Raw genomic sequence first — 19011 nt, 5'->3', positions numbered from 1 at the left:
ATTGACCTGTCAGGTGTGGTGTTTGGTGTAAACTTTAGAGGTTCCAGCCCCAGGAGGAAGTCCATAACATTTTATGAGGTGACTAGAATTAGTAGCAGGAGAGTAACAGGAAAAGTAGTTTACAATCCCAGTCTCTGCTTTAGCTAGCATACTGCTGATCTATGTTTAAACTGTGTATTTGAGAGGTTACTGTTTCTGAGGCTTGAAATTTGGAACAACAGCCCACGAAAAAAGTCAGTGTTGAAGCATCTAGCATTCCCAAATAAACGAATGAGTAGAACTGTTCCATCAATTTTTTTTTTTTTTTTTTAAGGAACAGAATTAGATAGTCACGTAAATTTCCCTCAGGGATTTTTAAAAAACATCCCTATTACAGGTGAACTTTGCTTCAGGTCTCATTTACATAAAAACGCTGGAGGGAGACTAGAGGATTCCCTGCAAGTTTTGTCACATGCTTCCTCCTACAAAATAACCACTGTCCCGATGGCAAATACCTATGTGAATGTGTTTAAACTGTCAAACCCCTGTCCTGTCCTCCAGAGACCGTTGAGGATGGAAAGTGGTTCTGTACACACGGATAAAAGTTCTGGAAGGCAGAAAGGGGGTGGAGTATATTTTGGTCTAGGAAATGGGGAGTGGTTATTCTAATTTAATTGACAATACTTTGAATTCAAACCATTCTTAAACAGAATAGAAATTTGGGCATTACCAATTTCTGAGTTGTCAAATCTAGTTTTAAGTGGGAAAGCAAGTTGTAGAAAAACAAGTGTTTTTAAAAATAATTGAGGTGGTCACTTTGGGTAGCTCACCCTGCTGAGTAGCTCAAGAATCAGCTTCTCCCCTAAAACAGTCTCATTCAAGGTATTTATATCTCCAGAAGAACACACCACATTGGAAACTGCCAGTTCACATGACTCCACCAAGTAGGCCTTGACTGCAGCTCTGATAGTGCAAGCAAATCAGCCCCCTTCTTTCTCTGAACCTGTTTCTTCATTTGACAATTTTACCAATCAGGGGGATTGTTAGAAATAAATACGTGGGTATACACGAAAGTTTTCAAAATTATATTGCACTACCCCAAAAAATAGGTGATACTAAATGTGTGTATTTGCAACTTGGCTGTGCTGATAAGTTTCTTAATTAGGGTGGGAGCAAACCACAACAACTTGCCAATAAGGTGGTTTTGTTTTAAAACTGGGAGAAAAAGGAAAAATAGAACAAAGAAATTTGCAGAGCAACAGTGCTTATTTTCTTTTTGGGCTAAGAAGCTGTATTACATTTTTTATCTGATTTTTTTAAAAAACATTTTTGTGGGCCCTAGTTATTGCACCTACTAGATTAAGTCAGGCCTAAGCAGGTGAATGGATAATGGTCTGCTCTGAATGATCCAGTTTACATATTTCAGTGACATCAGGAACTGAAAAATGTATATCCATCCAATGGGAGAAGATCTTTCCATACACAGAGCACATGTTTATAGCAGACAGGCTGCAAAATACCTCTCTCTACAGAACAAGACATTAACTAAAAAAGTGTACCATGACACGTTCAAGAATCATAAAGTTTACTGTTTCTTTCCCATCATTTGACACATATCCAAGGCACGTTAGAAAATTAGAAATCATAAATTACTTTGTAGAAAAATAATCAGCCCCTCCCTTCTATACATACACAAGCATTTCCAAGAACATGCACAAAACCATTTCTGTATTACAAAGTTACTTGAAAATGTACTCAGGACAAACCCATGTTTGCGGCTATAGGCCAATTAGTAACATAAAAAAATAAGAGTATTATCTATAGAAATTTATAAAAAGGAATAAATGGCAATAAATTCTAACTGAAAGTAACTCTCACCTGGTTTGTGCTGTAAGTTTTGAATCTGAATCAAAAGACTAAGAAAAGATGTGCCAAATCTCTCTTGTTCAGTAACCATCAGTCAGGTGTGACATCTAAGGGAGGGTTTTAATGGAAGGGCATGTGTCTCGAGAGACTGATACAGGTGCAGTGATCAAATATCTGTACTTACTTTGTTGGAAGAAAAATTATACACAACTTTTCCCACATACATAGTGTAGAATAGGTCCTAAATGTCCTTTTCATTAAAATGAACATCACAACGGCATGTAGGCATCTTTGGGTTCAAGTGTTGCTTTGCAAAGGAACATTTTCCAGTCCTCTTTTCCTCATTCCCACGTGTCGCTTCTGCCTGGCCTCCATGGTACCATGAAACCTAAATTGCTTCTCTTCAGCTGATCCCAGATGGAGGAATTCTTTTGGCCTATGGTTTGCTCGTTTGTCCACATCACGGAGGTTAGCACCTTTCGTTAGGAGGTCAGAATCTGGTCGTGAAACCTCGCACGGGAGCCAGGGAGCTCCTGCCACTTCAGAAGAAACCTACGCCTGCTCTTAAGGATCTGGACACTGCTGAAGTCGGCGTGCACTCCTTTTCCAGCGCACGCACCAGCTTTGGAGAGAAAAGAGACGGTGATGGTTTTCTTGGTCGCATTACTTCCCTCAGCCACAGAACAGCTTTCAGGAACTTTCTGCTTTTCTCGCAAATCCAACAAAGTACATTTCAGTTCCCAGCTGTGTTCCTGCTTGGCACCTCCCTGCTGAGGACTCACTTCTTGGCAGCCAATGTAACAACTGCTTATCACCACTAAGACTGGGACGTGACATCAGCCTCTCTGGAAGTGGCTAGGTGGCCGGCAGTCCCTGAGTTCTGGGATACGACTGTGTCCTCGACTGTGTGTCTACGCAGCATCCGCCTGTTTGCAGGAACACTTCGTTTCGGTCCAGGCCCCTCGGGTTGATTGCCGTGCCCTCTGTCAGCACTCTCAGATCTGCTCTGGTCTGGCAGGTGGTTCTGTTTCCCTGTGACTCTTTGCCTCCCTGGCTGAAGAAATGGTACAATTCAAGCAGTTCATTTGCACTGCACTTTAAACAAGAACCACACAAGAACGGCGCTCTTGGGTGCTGTTTGTCACCCCATGTGCTTGGTACTTTCTGGGCATCATTTCAGCTCTGACACCCCCGTGGGGACAGGATGACGTGTGTGTACTCCATGTGTCAGACACAATGTCAGTGCTTTACCTATTTGCACATTTACTCTTTATAACTCTAACAGGTGTACTAATTGCTGTCCCCATTTACAACTGAGGACACAGGATCAGCAAATGGAAGCAACCTGCGTGAAGTCCCACAGCTCACAAGGGAAAAGCGCTTGATGGAACCCAAGCAGATTTCAGAGTTGGCGGGTTTCCCATGCAGCAGCACGTCTGTTAGCAAAGTCACGAAAGGTTACATAGATCGAAATGAGTCATGTTAACAAACATCGCTTTGATTCTCTAAAACAAAGATTTACAGCTTCTGTATCTTTGCTGTAAAGTCTGCTTCTCATCAACAGTCATGTAATGCAAGGAGCAATAGGAAAAGTCACGTTTCTGAGAAGAGTCACCTAATCGTATGACAGAACATAAAGCAAGCATCTCTTTATAACTGAGTAAGCAGTGCTGTAGGAAGATGGCCACATGCAGAACTGTCCATACGAGCAGCTCTAGACCACATCTGGAGAAGTTTTTTACCCATCTGCATATAAACTTGGTTTCCTCCTGACATCAGTGATTCCCACACTACCGGCAGCTGAGCTGTTTCACCAAGTATGCGCACCATGAGCCCCAGCATCTCCACATGTACCCCTATTTCCCGTTTTCCCCTCACTCTCCTTTCTCAATAAATGAAGTCTGTACTCTCTGCTGTCCCACTAACTAACTCATCTTAATTGTTATAAATTCTTGCAAAGAAGGGAATCATGAAATGAGAAATGTGTTCACCGTAGATTCATTTTGGAAAAGCCAGGCTTTAAGAAATATGATGATAAGCCAGCATTGAATAACTCACCTCATGCAAAGAGTCTTCAGTAAAATTAGGGACACTCCTATCTCTTGCCACAATCTCCCTTGAAGTCCTTCCTCTGAAACCGGAAACAAAGTGAAATCAGTCTGAAATAGTGGCGTGAAACACTCTGGTTGGCCACGAGGTGGCAGCATTTGGTGAGTGCAGATTTTCTCTAACCCACTGGGGCGCATACCTGGCCTGAGTTGTAAGTAAAGGTGGGGTCAAAGGCACGGAAATCAACTCAAATTTTATACTCACTTAAACTGACCACCTGAGCGGACAAAGTAAAACTGTCTGGTAAAAGGTTCATCTGGTAGATTGTACATTTTTGAGTTCCCTGTAGATAAAAAAAAAAGGATAAACATCTGAAAACTTCCAAAGTAGTTTAATTAGAGTTATAGCACAGATGCAACCTTTCAATTTTTTTTTTTTTTTCTAATTTTATTTATTTATTTGACAGAAAGAGAGAGAAAGCAGGAACACAAGCAGGGGGAGTGGGAGAGGGAGAGGCAGGCTCCCCACTGAGCAGGGAGCCCAATGCGGGGCTCGATCCCAGGACCCTGGGATCATGACCTGAGACGAAGGCAGACGCTTAACGACTGAGCCACCCAGGCGCCCCAACCTTTCAATTTTCTTAGCTTAACAAAATTTAGAAAATTAAGCACTGCTCTCTGCTTAAAGAAACATATTAGTAGCTATTTATTACTGTGTGAACCCCCATGGCAAGGAAAGATACATCCTTATTAATACACGGATATTCTCCAGCTATAGGCAACTGTGGTGACACAGCCTCGGGATTACTGAGGTGGAAGTGGGTTTATTCACATTATTCCAGAGGGGCGGCTGGTTGGCTCAGTCGGTGGTAGAGGGTGCGACTCTTGATCTTGGGCTTGTGAGTTTGAGACTCATGTTGGGTGTAGAGATTGATTAAAAAAAAAAAAATCTTAGTAGAGCATGGACCCAATCTAGACTATAACAACTAAAGAAAGAAAGAAAGAAAATACTTCAACCCTATCCATGTTTGGCAACTACTATTCTAATTACCAACAATCTCTATACCTGCAAGTAAAGTAAGTAAATAAAAACGTTTAAGGTTAGCAGGAAACGCTGAGCCCCAGATGTCCAGGAAATGCTTAGAAAAAGGCCTGGGTCTGGGCCATGCGGCATGTAAGAATCTCCCAGAGGCTGCTCCTTCTCTCCAGCTGGTGGGGGAGGCCTGAGCCGTCAAAGGTGAGGCTGTGAGTGGCCACCTTATTTCCTTAGGAAGCATCATCCCAATCAACCAGAAAACCAGTAGCAAAACAAGCTGATGAGCGAGGCTGTAACATTTCTTTGGTGCCCCTATCCTGCCCCCAGTCATGAGTATAATGACATTCCACATTCACAATTAAATGAACACGAGCAACTACTCATGAATTTCCAAATATGCCGATATTGAGAATTACAGAGGGAATGTAAATTCTTACATTTTTTCCTGATCTTAACAGTAACGTACTCCTTGTGGTCTGTTTCGCCAACATCGTCTACTGAGGCCACACAACTCGGTACTACCTGAAGTAATTCCATTATTTTTGAATTCTACAATTCGAAAGGGAAAAGGTAACAATTAGTATTTGTAATTCTTAGCGGCTTACTGGCTGTTTTTGATCTGTCAGTATTGGTGCGGCTGGGCAGAGAAGCTAAGCAGCAGCTACAGAAGAAGCTGATGCCATAGAGCCTCGTGGTGAGGAGCAGCCCTGCCCTTGGAGCCTGGCTCGGCCTCTACTAGGGAATCCGGGCCAGCTACTTAGCTGCCCTGTGCGATGGGGCTGACGAGAACGGATCTCTTACTGCAGAGTTCTCATGGGGTTATCGACGGCCCAGCACACAGTAAGTACTCGATAAAAAATACTCATTATCTTTTGAGAAACTGCTCACGAGAGGTTTAAAATATTTGGATTCTGTTAGGAAATGTCACTGAAAATTAACGTGATAAGCCTCTGAGTACGTTGGGTTTATGGTGACTTTTACATGACACCAGTGTCACTTAACAGCCTACCAACTGTCTATCCAGAGTCAAAAACAAAAAGACTCAATGTGAAAATGGGGACAGTAGAGAGCTTGCTCCTCCCAGGAGAGGAAGCCTTCTCCTCACCAGTTCCCTGTGCAAACACCCACAGCATGGGAAGGAGGGGTGACCTGGTCATCACGATTCCCCTTACAGGGAGAATAACTCCAGGAGACTTAGAATCACAACTGAACGAACGCTCTCCGTTGTGCCAAGACCCCAGGTGCAGTCCCCATGCAGGGAGCTTGAGCCCAGAACGTGGTCTCAGCTCACTGCTTCCCTGGGGGCACCGGATGGCTCATCCCTGGGCCAGAGCAAGTCGCCGACACCTGCAGCAGTTGGGGGAGCACCTCCACTCGGCCCTTTGAAAGCCCTGAAAGACTGAACCCTGGCTCCCCGAGCAGACCACCTCTGACCCAGGGACCAAGGACTGGATATTTGACCGCACCTGCAGACTCCCGGCACACCGACTTAGCCCAGCATCTCGATTCAAAGGTTGGCTCCTGCTATTTCAGATGTGGTTTAACCACGGGGAAGCCAGAGTGAGCTGCAAGGGAGCTCCCCACTCACCTGTTCAGCACAGTCTACCGCGGTGCACTGTCTCTTGTTCAAGACCTGAACTGATGCCCCATGAAGCAGAAGCAGCTCCACCACGAAGACATGCTTTTCTATCACCGCCTCATGCAGTGCTGTGTTACCCTTATTGTTAGAGAGGTTAATGGAGGCCCCGTGCTAGAAGGAGAAACAGTGCAATCAAAAGGAATCCAGAGGGGCGCCTGGGTGGCTCAGTCAGTAAGTGTCCAACTCTTGATTTCAGCTCAGGTCATGATCTCAGCGTCGTGAGATCAAGCCCTGCGCTGGGCTCTGCGCTGTGTGGAGCCCGCTTAAGATTCTCTCCTCTCTCTCCCTCTCCCTCTGTCCCTCCCCACCCCGGCTTCCATACGTTGCTTCTCTTTCTCTCTCTGAAAAAAAAAAAGGGGGGGCGGGAATGCCAGAAAATGAGGCACCCACGACTGACGAGTACCCGGCAGCTCCGGGGCTGGGGGGCCCTTACCTGTAACAGCAGTGCCGCGACTTCATGGTGGCCGTTGGAACAGGCGTAAATGAGGGGTGTGTTTCCACTTATATCCTTTTTATTGGGTTTTGCATTAGAATCCAATAGACACCTCACCACCTAGCCCAGAGAAGACAAAATTCCAAACTTAAATCTGTGGAAGAAGTCCTCTAACTTGATATCCTTTTTACTCTAAGTTTATTTGGAAGGCTCTTTGGACACATGTCTGACTCGGGAGAAAGCTGACCAACTCAAGCGGGGTGCAGCAGACATTTGCTGAGGGTCTCCTCCACCAGGCAATGTGCTAGGCACTATTTTTTTTTTTTTTTTCCATTTCATCATTAGACCTGCCCTATGTATGGAGGGCTGGAATTATCACTCCAGTTTTATAGACTGGGAAACTGACATTTGAAGTGCTATGTTAGGTGTTACGAGAGCGATGGAAAATCTGATTTGGTTCCTGTCTTTTATTTATTTTTTATTTTTGTTTTTTAAGTAAACTCTCCACCTAACGTGGGGCTTGGGAACTCACGACCCTGAGATCAAGAGTCACAGGCTCTACTGACTGAGCCGGCCAGGCACCCCTGGTTCCTGTCTTTTAAAAGCTTACAGTAGAGCTAGTAAGGTAAAAATGGTTTTAAATAGATAATTTTCAAAAAGAAATATAGGACTTTGAAAAACTCAAATCATTTCACATTTCTCTCTTGCACCCCCTCCTTAGGGCCATTCTCTATAAAGTACATAAACTGGGGCGCCTGGGTTGTGCAGTCAGCTAAGCATCTGCCTTCAGCTCAGGTCAGGTCATGATCCCGGGGTCCTGGGATCGAGCCCTGCGTTGGGCTCCCTGCTCAGTGGGGAGCCTGCTTCTCCCTCTGCCCCTCCTCCTGCCCTCTCTCTCAAATAAATAAATAAAATCTTTAAAAAAATAAATAAGTAAAGTCTTAAACTGTTCGACAAAGACCAAGGGCTGTGGGGATGAAAGGTGCCAAGCTGCAGGCAGAGCCCTCAATGACCAACACCCAAGCACCAGAGTCAGCTCCTGCTGGGGTCGGAATCAGGAGGAGGGCTCTGTGCCACTGAGAGGTGTATGGCAGTGGAGTAGGGGGCAGGGATGAGGTGGGGAACGGGAGGGCCCACTCCCAGATGCACCAGAGTTCTGCGTTCTGTTGCTGAGCAGTCTTGCCCCGTGGGAGGAAGGAAATGTGTCTGTCCTCTGAGCCCGCCCCCAAACTTGCCTCTCTGCAGCATTCCCACCACGGACAGTTCTAACCAAGAGCAAGCACCCCATGCTCTGCCCAGGAGAAAGACCCCGTACCTGGAAGTGGCCCTTCTGGCAGGCCAGGTGGAGCGGGACAGCTTGGTTTACGTTTCTGGCACCCACACTGGCACCATGTTTCAACAGGAGGGGGATGAGGTCCACCCGCCCATGCAGAGCAGCAACATGCAATGGGGAGGAGCCGTCCTGGTTGGTCACATTCACACCAAGTCCACTGGCAGGAATCTTTGCCAGCTTCTAGTAAATGCAGAAGATGGAGAGAGAAACATCATTAGTATTTAAGAAACTGGGCTGAAGGGGCACCTGGGTGGCTCAGTCATTAAGCGTCTGCCTTCGGCTCAGGTCATGATCCCAGAGTCCTGGGATGGAGCCCCGCATCGGGCTCCCTGCTCCACGGGAAGCCTGCTTCTCCCTCTCCCACTCCCCCTGCTTGTGTTCCCCCTCTTGCTGTCTCTCTCTGTGTCAAATAAATAAATAAAATCTTAAAAAAATAATAATAACTGGGCTGAAGGAATTGAAACCACCTGTGTCATTCCCCACCCCGCCCCCCGCCCCCCCCAGCCCCTGTGCACAATTTGGGATCACAGTGGGATCCAGAATCAGGTTGCCCACAGGTGAATTCCTACAACTTTAGAAAGGTAAAATATACCAAAGGATTACTTCCATTTCCAAAAGAGCAAGCCCCCCCGGAAATGATGCCCTCTTTATGCCAAGGCGATTCAATGGGAAACAGGAAGTCTGTTCCACAAATGGCATCTGAACAATGGGATATCCACATAGGAAAAACCGTACATCAACCCTTAGCTCACCACACACAAAAATTAAAAATGCCTCATAGACCTAAATGTAAGAGCTATGACCATAAACTTCTTGAAGCAAGTACACAAGAAATCCCTGCAACACTGTGATAAACAAAGATTTCTTAGATAAGACACAAAAAGCAAAAACCATAAAGGAACAGTTTGATGAACTGGACTTAATGCAAATTTTAAGTGGTTATTCTTTGAAAGACACAAGAAAATGAAAAGGCAAGTCACAGAGCGGGAGAAAATGTTTGCACTACGTGGACCCGACAAGGGACGTGTACCAACCAGAATTTAAAAACAGCAACAGATTCTTACAACTCCATTAGACAATCCAACTTTTAAAAAAAAGAGGCACAAGATTTGGAAAAACAAAAGACAAATGTTTATATCATGGAGACAGTCTGTATTGATTCGCACTGGTTTTAAAATCAATCATGCCAACAGAAGAACAATCAATCAGTAATTAAACGGACAAACAAAACATTTCATACAAATGAAAACAAACATTAAATTATGATATTGAATCCTACATTCTGACAATAAAATTGCTATGTCAGCGTTCTAGGTGACTGCCCAAAGATGAAAACTTTGGTTATCTAGTTCACTTTTTGATGATTAAAAAGGTTTTATCTTGGAAAAATTGCATGCTGCGTTAAAAGGGTAAATTTTGCTGCATGTAAACTGTACCTCAAAAAATAAAAAAACAGATGAAGCAGTAGGGAGAAAAAAAAAAACACAATGAAATACTGCACACTTACAGGAATGGCTAAAGTTGAATAGTCACAAAGATGTGGGGCAATCAGAAAGAACTCTCACACGCTAGTGGCAGGAATGGAAGATGGAAAATCACTCTGGAAAACTGGCAGTTTCTTATCAAGTTACACACACACTTACTACATAATCCAGCAATTACACCCCAAGGTATTTACCCAAGTAAACATATTTATACAAAGACTTGTTCACAAATGTTCACACTAGCTTTCTTCACAAAGCCCCAAACAGGAAACTACGCAAATGTTCATCAACGGGTGATTCGATTGATTCTAGTATATTCAACAAAATACTACCCAGCAATAAAAAGAAAGGAATCCACTGTGTGTGGATCTCAAAACATTCTGCTGCATGAAGGAAGCCAGATTCAAAAGAGTGGGTCCTGTCTGGTTTCCACTCACATAAAATTCTAGAAAATGCCAACGAGTCTGTGGTGACAGACAGCAGACCCGGGGGGGTTGCCTGGGACAGGGGAGGAAGGGGGGAAGCCCAAGAAAACCCTCAGAAGTAATGGAGTGTTCTGGATCTGGACTGCGGTCATGGCTTCATGAGGAAACTCAATGGATTATACACGGTACACAGGACTTTACTGGGTGTAAATTGTACTTGAATAAAGGTTTTTTAAACAAACACTCTAAACACACCAGTGGGCTAGAAGAGGGTGGGGCCAGGGGGTGGTTAGCTAAGTCACAGACATGAAGCAATCTCCATATAAATGTCTTTTTTAGGTCTTTTTGAGGAATTTCAAAATGAGAAAAAGATTTTTTAAAAGCAGGGAACGTTAAGATTTTATTCAATAAGGGCGCCTGGGTGGCTCAGTTGGTTAAGCGACTGCCTTCAGCTCAGGTCATGATCCCAGGGTCCTGGGATCGAGTCCCGCATCGGGCTCCCTGCTCTGCGGGGAGCCTGCTTCTCCCTCTCCCACTCCCCCTGCTTGTGTTCCCTCTCTCGCTGTGTCTCTCTCTGTCAAATAAATAAATAAAATCTTAAAAAAAAAAAAAAAGATTTTATTCAATACATCTAGCAGTTATTTTAATATGTGCTCCAGTTTCTTGCTGTAACGAATGAACCGTGAGGTGGGGAAGGACAGAGTGCAGGCCAATGGCAAGAGCAGTGACAGCGAGACACAGTTAGCTGCCTCTGGCCACACTCAGTCCCGGACCGGACCTGAAGTACAGTCACTTCACTAGCACCCTTCGAAACATCATCTGCCTTTTTTAATCCCCATGCTTTTCATAGCAGTCTGCACAGGGGAAATCATTCTTTGGGCTGTCCCCATCCAGCAGCATTGGGACAGAACAAGAGTTGCACATCCCCAACGTACACATGACCCTGGAGCGAGCTGAAAAGCTACACGTGAATGGAAGTTTTACTAATTTCAATATTATTGGGTTGGAATAACCCATGGTGAAGCTTTTTAAAATAAGGCAGTATTATCTTGTAATACAAAGGACAACACCACTATGCCTGTTTTGCAGAGTCAAATTAATTTTCTCAGTATGGCACATATACATCAGGTTAGGTAGCTAGCACAAAAGCGCATACTCTAAGCAGAATACTGTCTACGATTTCTCAAAAGAAAATGAAATACTTAAGTATACACTTCAGAAAACATAGGCAGGATCTGTATAATAAAATCTTAAAAAAAAAAAAAAAAGAGGGGCGCCTGGGTGGCTCAGATGGTTAAGCGTCTGCCTTCGGCTCAGGTCATGATCCCAGGGTCCTGGGATTGAGTCCCGCATCGGGCTCCCTGCTGGGCAGGGAGCCTGCTTCTCCCTCTGCCTCTGCCTCTCTCTCTCTCTCTCTCTCTCACTCTGACTCTCATGAATAAATAAATAAAACATTTAAAAAATAAAAAATAAAAAATAAAAAATAAAAGATTTTATTCAATACATCTAGCAGTTATTTTAGCATCAACAAAAATGATGAAGAAATCAAAGAAGGCCAAAATATTTGGAGAGATATTCCATATTCATGGAGTGAACACAGTAAAGATGTCATTTCTCCCCAACTTGATCTACGGTTGTTAATGTAATCCCTACCAAAATCCTAGTAAGATTTTTGGTAGACATAAACAAGCCCATTCTAAAATCTATACGGAAAGGCACAGGCGTAGACTAGCTGAAATAATCCTGGCAAAGAACAAGTTAGGAAGAATGGCTCTACCCAGTACTAAAGCTTCCTATAGCTACAGTAATCGAGACAGCATGGAACTGGTGGAAGGACAGACACACAGATCTGTGGAACGGAATGCAGAACCTGGAGAGAGACCCACACCGTATATTATCAACAGAGGTGGGACCGCAAGTCAATGGAGGAAGGATGGTCTTTCCAACAAGTGGTGTGGAACAGGTGGACATCCACAGGCAAAAAAAATGAACCTCAACCTCAATCTCAGACCTTGTGGGTTAGGGGGTGGCAGGGGGACAGATGGGTGTGGGAAAGGGCAATGTGAGTAGTTCTTCCCGTGGTGAGGGAGCCTGTTGGTACCTTCGATGTGGTGGTGGATGCACAAAGCTATGCGTGTGATCAAAGTGAACACAGAGGCACACACATGCATATGCACATGTGAGCACCAGGAAAATCAAAGAAATGTGGATAAGATGTATGGATTGTTTCTGGGTCAGTATCCTGGCTAGGATACCGTCCTATGGCTTTGCAAGCTGTTACCACTGCGGGAGATTGGGTAAAGGGCACAGAGGATCCTCTGTATTTGGAGGGAGGGTCCTCCCACAGAAGGTGGACTGACTTGAGCACAGACAGCGGGCAATGGATCTCAAATGTAGCTTCCTCAAGGGATTGGCAGCCATGTGGACAGACACCCTCAGCCATAAACTCTTGCCTTGTGACTCAGGGGCCCAGAGAGGAGCTGAAACACTAAGCACGTGTGCATTTCTCTGCTCCCTGACCTGCCCATTCAGAAAGTCAGCCGCCCAAGGCAGATCCACACTAGTGTTAGCTTCTCTCCTCCCTGAGCTAAGTAACTAAACCTCACCACATCTCAGGGGTTGCCAACTAGCAGCCACTCAGTAACTGGCTGGCTGAGAAGCAGACAACTTTCCTAAGCGGAAAAGAAGAATCTGCCTCCCCACCCCCACCCCCAGTTGCACCAATGGAAGCAAAGCCAAACCTTTTGAGCTGGAGCACATTTCAGGCACTGGCACAAGGGGTGACAAAATTCAACATCGCCTATGCTGACAGCATCCTCCGATTCATCCAGGTCCTCCTCCGTCCACTCCAGAAGGTAACGCACCTGGTGTGGGGCAGGAAGGAGAAACAGGAACTTAAAACTCACCCTTAGCTCCTTTACAAGCTACAGTATCTCTCCCTCCTCGACACACACACACACACACACCCCCACACACACCCACACACCCCCCACCCCCCACCCCAGCTTGACCACCAGAGTGATTTAGAAATGACTGGGTTCACCATGCCCAAGCCCTTTCTCAGTCCCTTAACGGGTGATGCAGAGAACTTTAGTGCCATTTCTACAGGTTGTGGAAGAGACTCCTTTATCTTTTTTTCTTACCTTTTTTTTTTTTTTTTAAAGATTTTATTTATTTGTATGATAGAGAGATAGAGAGCTCAAGTAGGCAGAGGGGCAGGCAGAGGGAGAGGGAGAAGTAGACTCCCGCTGAGCAGGAGCCCGATGAGGGACTTGATCCCAGGACCCCTGGGATCATGACCTGAGCCGAAGGTAGCCACTTAACTGACTGAGCCACCAGGGTGCCCCTATCTTTTTTTCTTTTTAAAGATCTTTTTATTTTAGAGAGAGCAAGCACAAGCGGAGGGGCAGAGGGAGAGGGAGAAAGAATCTGAAAGACTCCAAGCTGAGCGCAGAGCCCAATGCGGGGCTCGATCCCAGGGCCCTGAGATCAGGACCTGAGCCAAAACCAAGAGTCAGATGCTTCACCAACTGCATCACCCAGGCAGAGTGGTGCTGCTTTCACTCCCCGGTCCTGGAGCATTTCTCGAGCACCTCAGCTTGTATTATCTAATTGTATACTTTCAACAACCCCTCGTCCCTTCTAACCTGGGAGAAAACTCACTCTGAGAGGAAGTAACTCGTCCAAGGCCCCACAACTAGGAAGTGGAGGTCAGAACCTTATACGCAGGCTCCCTGACGCCACACCACTGTCCCTTCCACGCACTAGCCACGTGAACACACTGGAGACCACCAAAAAATCCAATTTAAAACTGGTCTCTAGGATATTAAATTTGAAAATTGGGAACAATATAAATACATTTCTAGGTCTGGTTCTGAGCACTGAGGAAGTCAGCATGTGCATGAGGGGAGTGACAAGGGGTTCCAAGAAGACTGCCTTTGACCCCAAATGTCTCTCCTCCAGGTCCCTTCCACATCCGGACAGCAGACACCCCTCCCCCCCAGGGTGGAAATGCCAAAGGCCTCCACCCAGGGGCCTCAGCTAACAGGTTAGTGGGACAGACAAGGGCAGGGAACAAGAACGGGGGGGGGGGGGGCGGAGGGGCAGGTCCTTGGGGGGGGGGTTGGAGGCTGTCACGTGTGTAGATCAGTTTGGGTGGTGACCCCCGGGCACTGGGCGGTCATGAATGGCCTTGACCCCCTCACCCACCCACAGAAGGAAGAGGAGTGGGTATGTCACGACGCAGGGACAGTCATAATCTCTTCTCTGCACAGACTGTGCTACGGGCTCACACCATGGCTCCAGGGTGCCTGAAGAAGTCCTACTCGCTTCCTCCAAAGAATGCTGGCTTCTCCTGGGGCCGGTCTCATGAGAGGACAGATACAGGTATACACACCCATGTCCTGCCCCCCCCCCCCCCCCGGAAGGGACCATGTGTCAGTCTGTGCATTGACAGTGGCCTCTGGATAAAAGCGAATATACTGGAAACTACAGTCAGATTCTAAACATCCCCGAGGTGGTTATGATCAGATCCCAGTAACTTCTGTACACCACCTCAAGCTGGATCATCTGCGAAAGGCCCTCCTGAAACACACAGCACCGCCAAGCTCTCTCGTTAGATGATTTATTCAGAGCTCCTCATCTGATAAGCACCCAAGTTACTCCTCCTTTTATTTATTTATTTATTTATTTTTTTAAGATTTTATTTAGGGGCGCCTGGGTGGCTCAGTTGGTTAAGCGACTGCCTTCGGCTCAGGTCATGATCCTGGAGTCCCGGGATCGAGTCCCTCATCGGGCTCCCTGCTCAGTGGGGAGCCTGCTTCTCCCTCTGACCCTATCCCCTCTTGTGTTCCCTCTCTCATTCTCTCTCTCTCGCTCTCAAATAAATAAAATCTTTAAAAAAAAAAAAGATTTTATTTATTTGAGAGAGAGAGAATGAGAGAGAGCGAGCACATGAGAGGGGGGAGGGTCAGAGGGAGAAGGAGACTCCCTGCCAAGCAGGGAGCCTGATGTGGAACTCGATCCAAGGACTCCAGGATCATGACCTGAGCCGAAGGCAGTCGCTTAACCAACTAAGCCACCCAGGCGCCCCTCCTTCTTTTAAAGTGGAAGACAGGGGCGCCTGGGTGGCTCAGTCGTTAAGCGTCCGCCTTCAGCTCAGGTCATGATCCCAGGGTCCTGGGATCAAGCCCCGCATCGGGCTCCCTGCTCTGCAGGGAGCCTGCTTCTCCCTCTCCCTCTGCTGCTCTCTCTGCTCCTGCTCACTCTCGCTCTCTCTCAAATAAATGAAATAAAATAAAATAAAAATACTTTTAAAAAATAAATAAATAAAGTGGAAGACATAGCAAGTTCCTTTCAGGAAGCCAAAGGCAAGCCGGGGGAAACCGCCCGTGGGAATCTAAGGAAGGCTGTCTCCATGCTCCAGTGACCTGATCAGATGTTCCCTGGCATCTGCAGGGAGGGTTGGGACAGACACCTTCCCCCCAGCCAGGCCTTCTCCCCATGCCAACTCACAGCAGCGAGCACCACCTCGTCGGGACACCCGGCCTGTGACTCCTTGGAGTCCCAAGCCTCAGACCTCAGCCTCCTACCCAGGCGCCACAGCCGCCCACCACTTCCACAGGGCCACACCGGGACCTCTGGGCTCTGGCCCTCCCCGCCACACCCCCCCTGCCCCACTCCACTCCTCCTCTCCACCCTCCCTGCCTGCACATCCTGCTCCCAGCTAGTGGGCCAGGCTCGGAGCCCGCATTCTGTGCTCCTGCACACGGCGGGGCTGGCCAACATTTCACCAGCCTCCCGGAACGTGATCCTCTAGTAGGCTCTCTGTGCCGCTTTATGACCACCTGCTCAGTACGTGAAAGGAAAACGCGAACACCTACATTACTGCGCAGTCATTAAATGCAGCCCTTCCGTGTGAACGTGAACAGAACATAGCTCCTGACTGAACCAGAGACAAAAAACAGGCTCAGCTCTTTTCACCGACAGCAAGTTTTAGACGTGCTGCTAAAAACTCACCATTTCTAGATCTCCATCGGCAACCGCTCTTAAGAGTTTTTCTACCTTCAGTAAAGGAAAAAGAATCTTAGGAAATGATTTCAATAATTAAGCAGTAATAGAAGACCCAAAGGCTCTCATTTGTCTCTTGGTTTGTGGAGTTTTAACACCTCATTCAGCATCTCGCAAGCATATCCCTGAGACTGCCCGGCTAGGCCGTCCAGGAGGGTACCAGCGTGCACCGAACCCATTTCCCCCTGAGGTCTATGGAATGATCTGCTGGTGACGTGGCCAAGCGAGATGCCGGTCACTGCAATGAAGCACAAGCCAGCCGTCCCGGAGGATCACACGTACTCAGCCCTCATCATCTGACAGCTGAGGGCACACCAGGAACCATTCCAGGGCTCTCTTAGACTCTGGAATGTGTCTCCGGGCTTTCTCTACTGTGCCTTTGCATCAAGCTAAGCTCATCGGGCCCTCCAAGAGCGGGTCACAGCTTGTAGGTGGCAGGGGACGAATGCCCTGCGTGGAGGCAATGAGGCTCCCCGCACACAGGGGAGCAGGCAGAGGAGTCGTGGGACGTCCACAGGACGGTCTGCTCTGCAGGCTGACTCTGGACGAGCTCGCAGACAGGTTAAATGGAGAAGAAAAAAAAAAACAGGCTATAAATCACCTTTTACAGCACACAATGTGTTGGCCAGAAGTCAGGGACGATACATCAGGTTGACAGGGATGCTTACGGAATGGGACTTAAGTGCTGAGAATTTAGTTTGTAAAATGATCTTAAATCTGTGGACCTACCGGTGACTTTCCTTAGACTTTTCCTAGAAGACTCCCTCCTCTGTCCCTCTGTCTCACATATACACACACACACACACAATCCCCAAAGCAAAGAGCTGCTTCAGGAGCCGAGCATGCAAGCAGTAGTGTGAGAACTCCTGGCTGGGCACCCCCCGGGGCCCCCTGCGCAGCCCTCGTCATGCATGGCTCTTTAACTGGCCGCCTTGACACACGGCCGCCCTCCCGTCCGCCCTCCCACCTGGGAGCCTCACCTCTCTGTAGTCCTTCTTGGGCTCCTGCCGTCTGGAGCGCGCCAACACAGAGGAGAAGCTGGGGGTGGAGGAGGCCTGGCTCATGGAGTCCACGGGGCGCTGAGGGGGCTGCACCGGGACCTGTGGCCGGGGGGCCCCAACAGGAGAAGGGCCTTGTGAGGGCCAGAGAGCAGGCCGGGGTCTCCCAGGGGGCCACCAAGCCCAGCCTCGTTCACTCACCTCTGAAGACTTCCTCCTCCTTTCCAAGGGCAGATGATAAGCTTCCATTATCGACAGAATCTAGGACGAGAAGGGGACATGAAAAATACTGACTGAGAAAGGTCGCCAAAGCAGCGTCACCCGGAGGCCCGGCCACCTGCCCACCTCCTCCAAAAGTCACACAGCCTGACCACACCCCTGGAGAGACAGAGAAACCGCAGCCCGAGCGGGCGGGAGCTCACCCAGGATCACACAGATTAAGTGGGGGCTTCCTGCTGCCTCTCACCGCCCCTGCTGCCCAACAGGAGCTGCGGCTTCCCTTGAATGGGCTCAGAGGACAAGAGAAGCCCAGGCACAGAAGGCATCCCCAGGTTGTGTGTCCAGATACAAAGTGTGACCTTCCCACTGGCACCCCGGGGTCTTGAGCAGGAACAGCTCAGGGCTGAGCCAAGAAGGCGGTTTGCTCTCCTCTCTGCCTATCTCCCTTTGGAAGGGGCCTCTGGGAGAAGCTACCTGGGCAGAGGGGCCCTCTGCTCCTGGCAGACTCCTCAGGCCAAGCATGGCACTGCCCTGTCCCGGCGGATCCGGCCGCTACAAAGCTGAGACCCTCTGAGGGCACGGGGAACGTGGCGGAGGCCCACCTGGAGTGAGCAGCAGGGATTTACACCTTCGGAATCGGCTACTGGGGACCTCATGTTGTGTTCGTAGGACACACACAACATAATACTACTACTCATGACACAGAAAGACGGCGGAAGGAAACATCTGGAGGTGACGCGCACGTCCGTGGCGAGGGTCACGGAGCTGGTTGTACTGGCGTGTATTTGTCTCCAACTTCCCTGAGTTGCACACATTAAATAAGTTCAACTTTTTGTGCGTCAATCGTACCTCGAGTGTGGTTAAAAGACAAAAACTGCTCTCCTAGAAAGAGACGTGAACACTCTGAAAGAACCCCATGGAACAGAGCTGGAAGCTGTAAAAGCAGCTGGTAAAACGTCACAAGGTGGAAAGCTGAGCCTGCACGAAGGGAAAGGGTGGGAGGCCAGCATCAAGACAGGATTGCTCATGTGGGCCACACACCCGCGATGCTCTGGACGTGGTCTGATGGCCTCGGGCCGCACTTCTCCAGGGGGCATCCCCTCGGCCGGAGCAGTTGCAGGGGGCGAGGCTCAGAGAACCGGCCTCTGCGAGCCCCCTCGCTCCCCACCCGCTCCCCATCCACTCCCCACTTCCACGACACGTTGCCAGACACTAACGTGGTTCCAGAAATTACCAACAGGAAAGGATTGGTTCATTATGAAAGAAACCGTACATAACGATGTTCAAAACTGGCCAAAAGAGAAGGCATTTAGGAGCCGAGGATGAAGTAACAGGAAGACAGAGTGCTGTTTCCATACCCCAGGCCCCATCCCTGCTTCTCTCGGCCAGAGCCTTTGTCCCATTTCCCCCCACGCTGTCTGCTCTGAAACCAACAGCACTCAGGGGCTGGGGCAAACTCTCCTGGAGGCAGCTCTTGGAACA

The 19011-nt window shown here is 47.9% G+C and overlaps 1 protein-coding gene across 2 annotated transcripts in view; it reads right to left on the bottom strand.

The window, feature by feature from the left end:
* Positions 1-1553: 1553 nt before the first annotated feature.
* ANKRD27 (ankyrin repeat domain 27) overlaps positions 1554-19011 on the bottom strand; it is a 48961-nt gene continuing 31503 nt past the window's right edge. The window contains exons 19-29 of one of the 2 annotated variants that reach the window (XM_021700756.1): positions 17512-17571; positions 17293-17412; positions 16262-16306; positions 12985-13107; positions 8317-8514; positions 7002-7121; positions 6518-6679; positions 5367-5478; positions 4159-4237; positions 3904-3976; positions 1554-2899 (exon numbers count right to left, since the gene is read on the bottom strand). In XM_021700756.1, the coding sequence (XP_021556431.1) occupies positions 2663-2899; positions 3904-3976; positions 4159-4237; positions 5367-5478; positions 6518-6679; positions 7002-7121; positions 8317-8514; positions 12985-13107; positions 16262-16306; positions 17293-17412; positions 17512-17571 (1329 nt within the window). In that variant the 3' untranslated portion in view covers positions 1554-2662. The remainder of the gene's footprint in view (positions 2900-3903; positions 3977-4158; positions 4238-5366; positions 5479-6517; positions 6680-7001; positions 7122-8316; positions 8515-12984; positions 13108-16261; positions 16307-17292; positions 17413-17511; positions 17572-19011) is intronic. The other variant, XM_021700758.1, reaches the window with a different exon arrangement.

This window comes from Neomonachus schauinslandi, chromosome 16 (genome assembly GCF_002201575.2).
Source record: "Neomonachus schauinslandi chromosome 16, ASM220157v2, whole genome shotgun sequence".
Lineage (NCBI taxonomy): Eukaryota > Metazoa > Chordata > Mammalia > Carnivora > Phocidae > Neomonachus > Neomonachus schauinslandi.
Note: the sequence above shows the minus strand (reverse complement) of the source record. Positions and strands in the feature narration are given on the sequence as shown.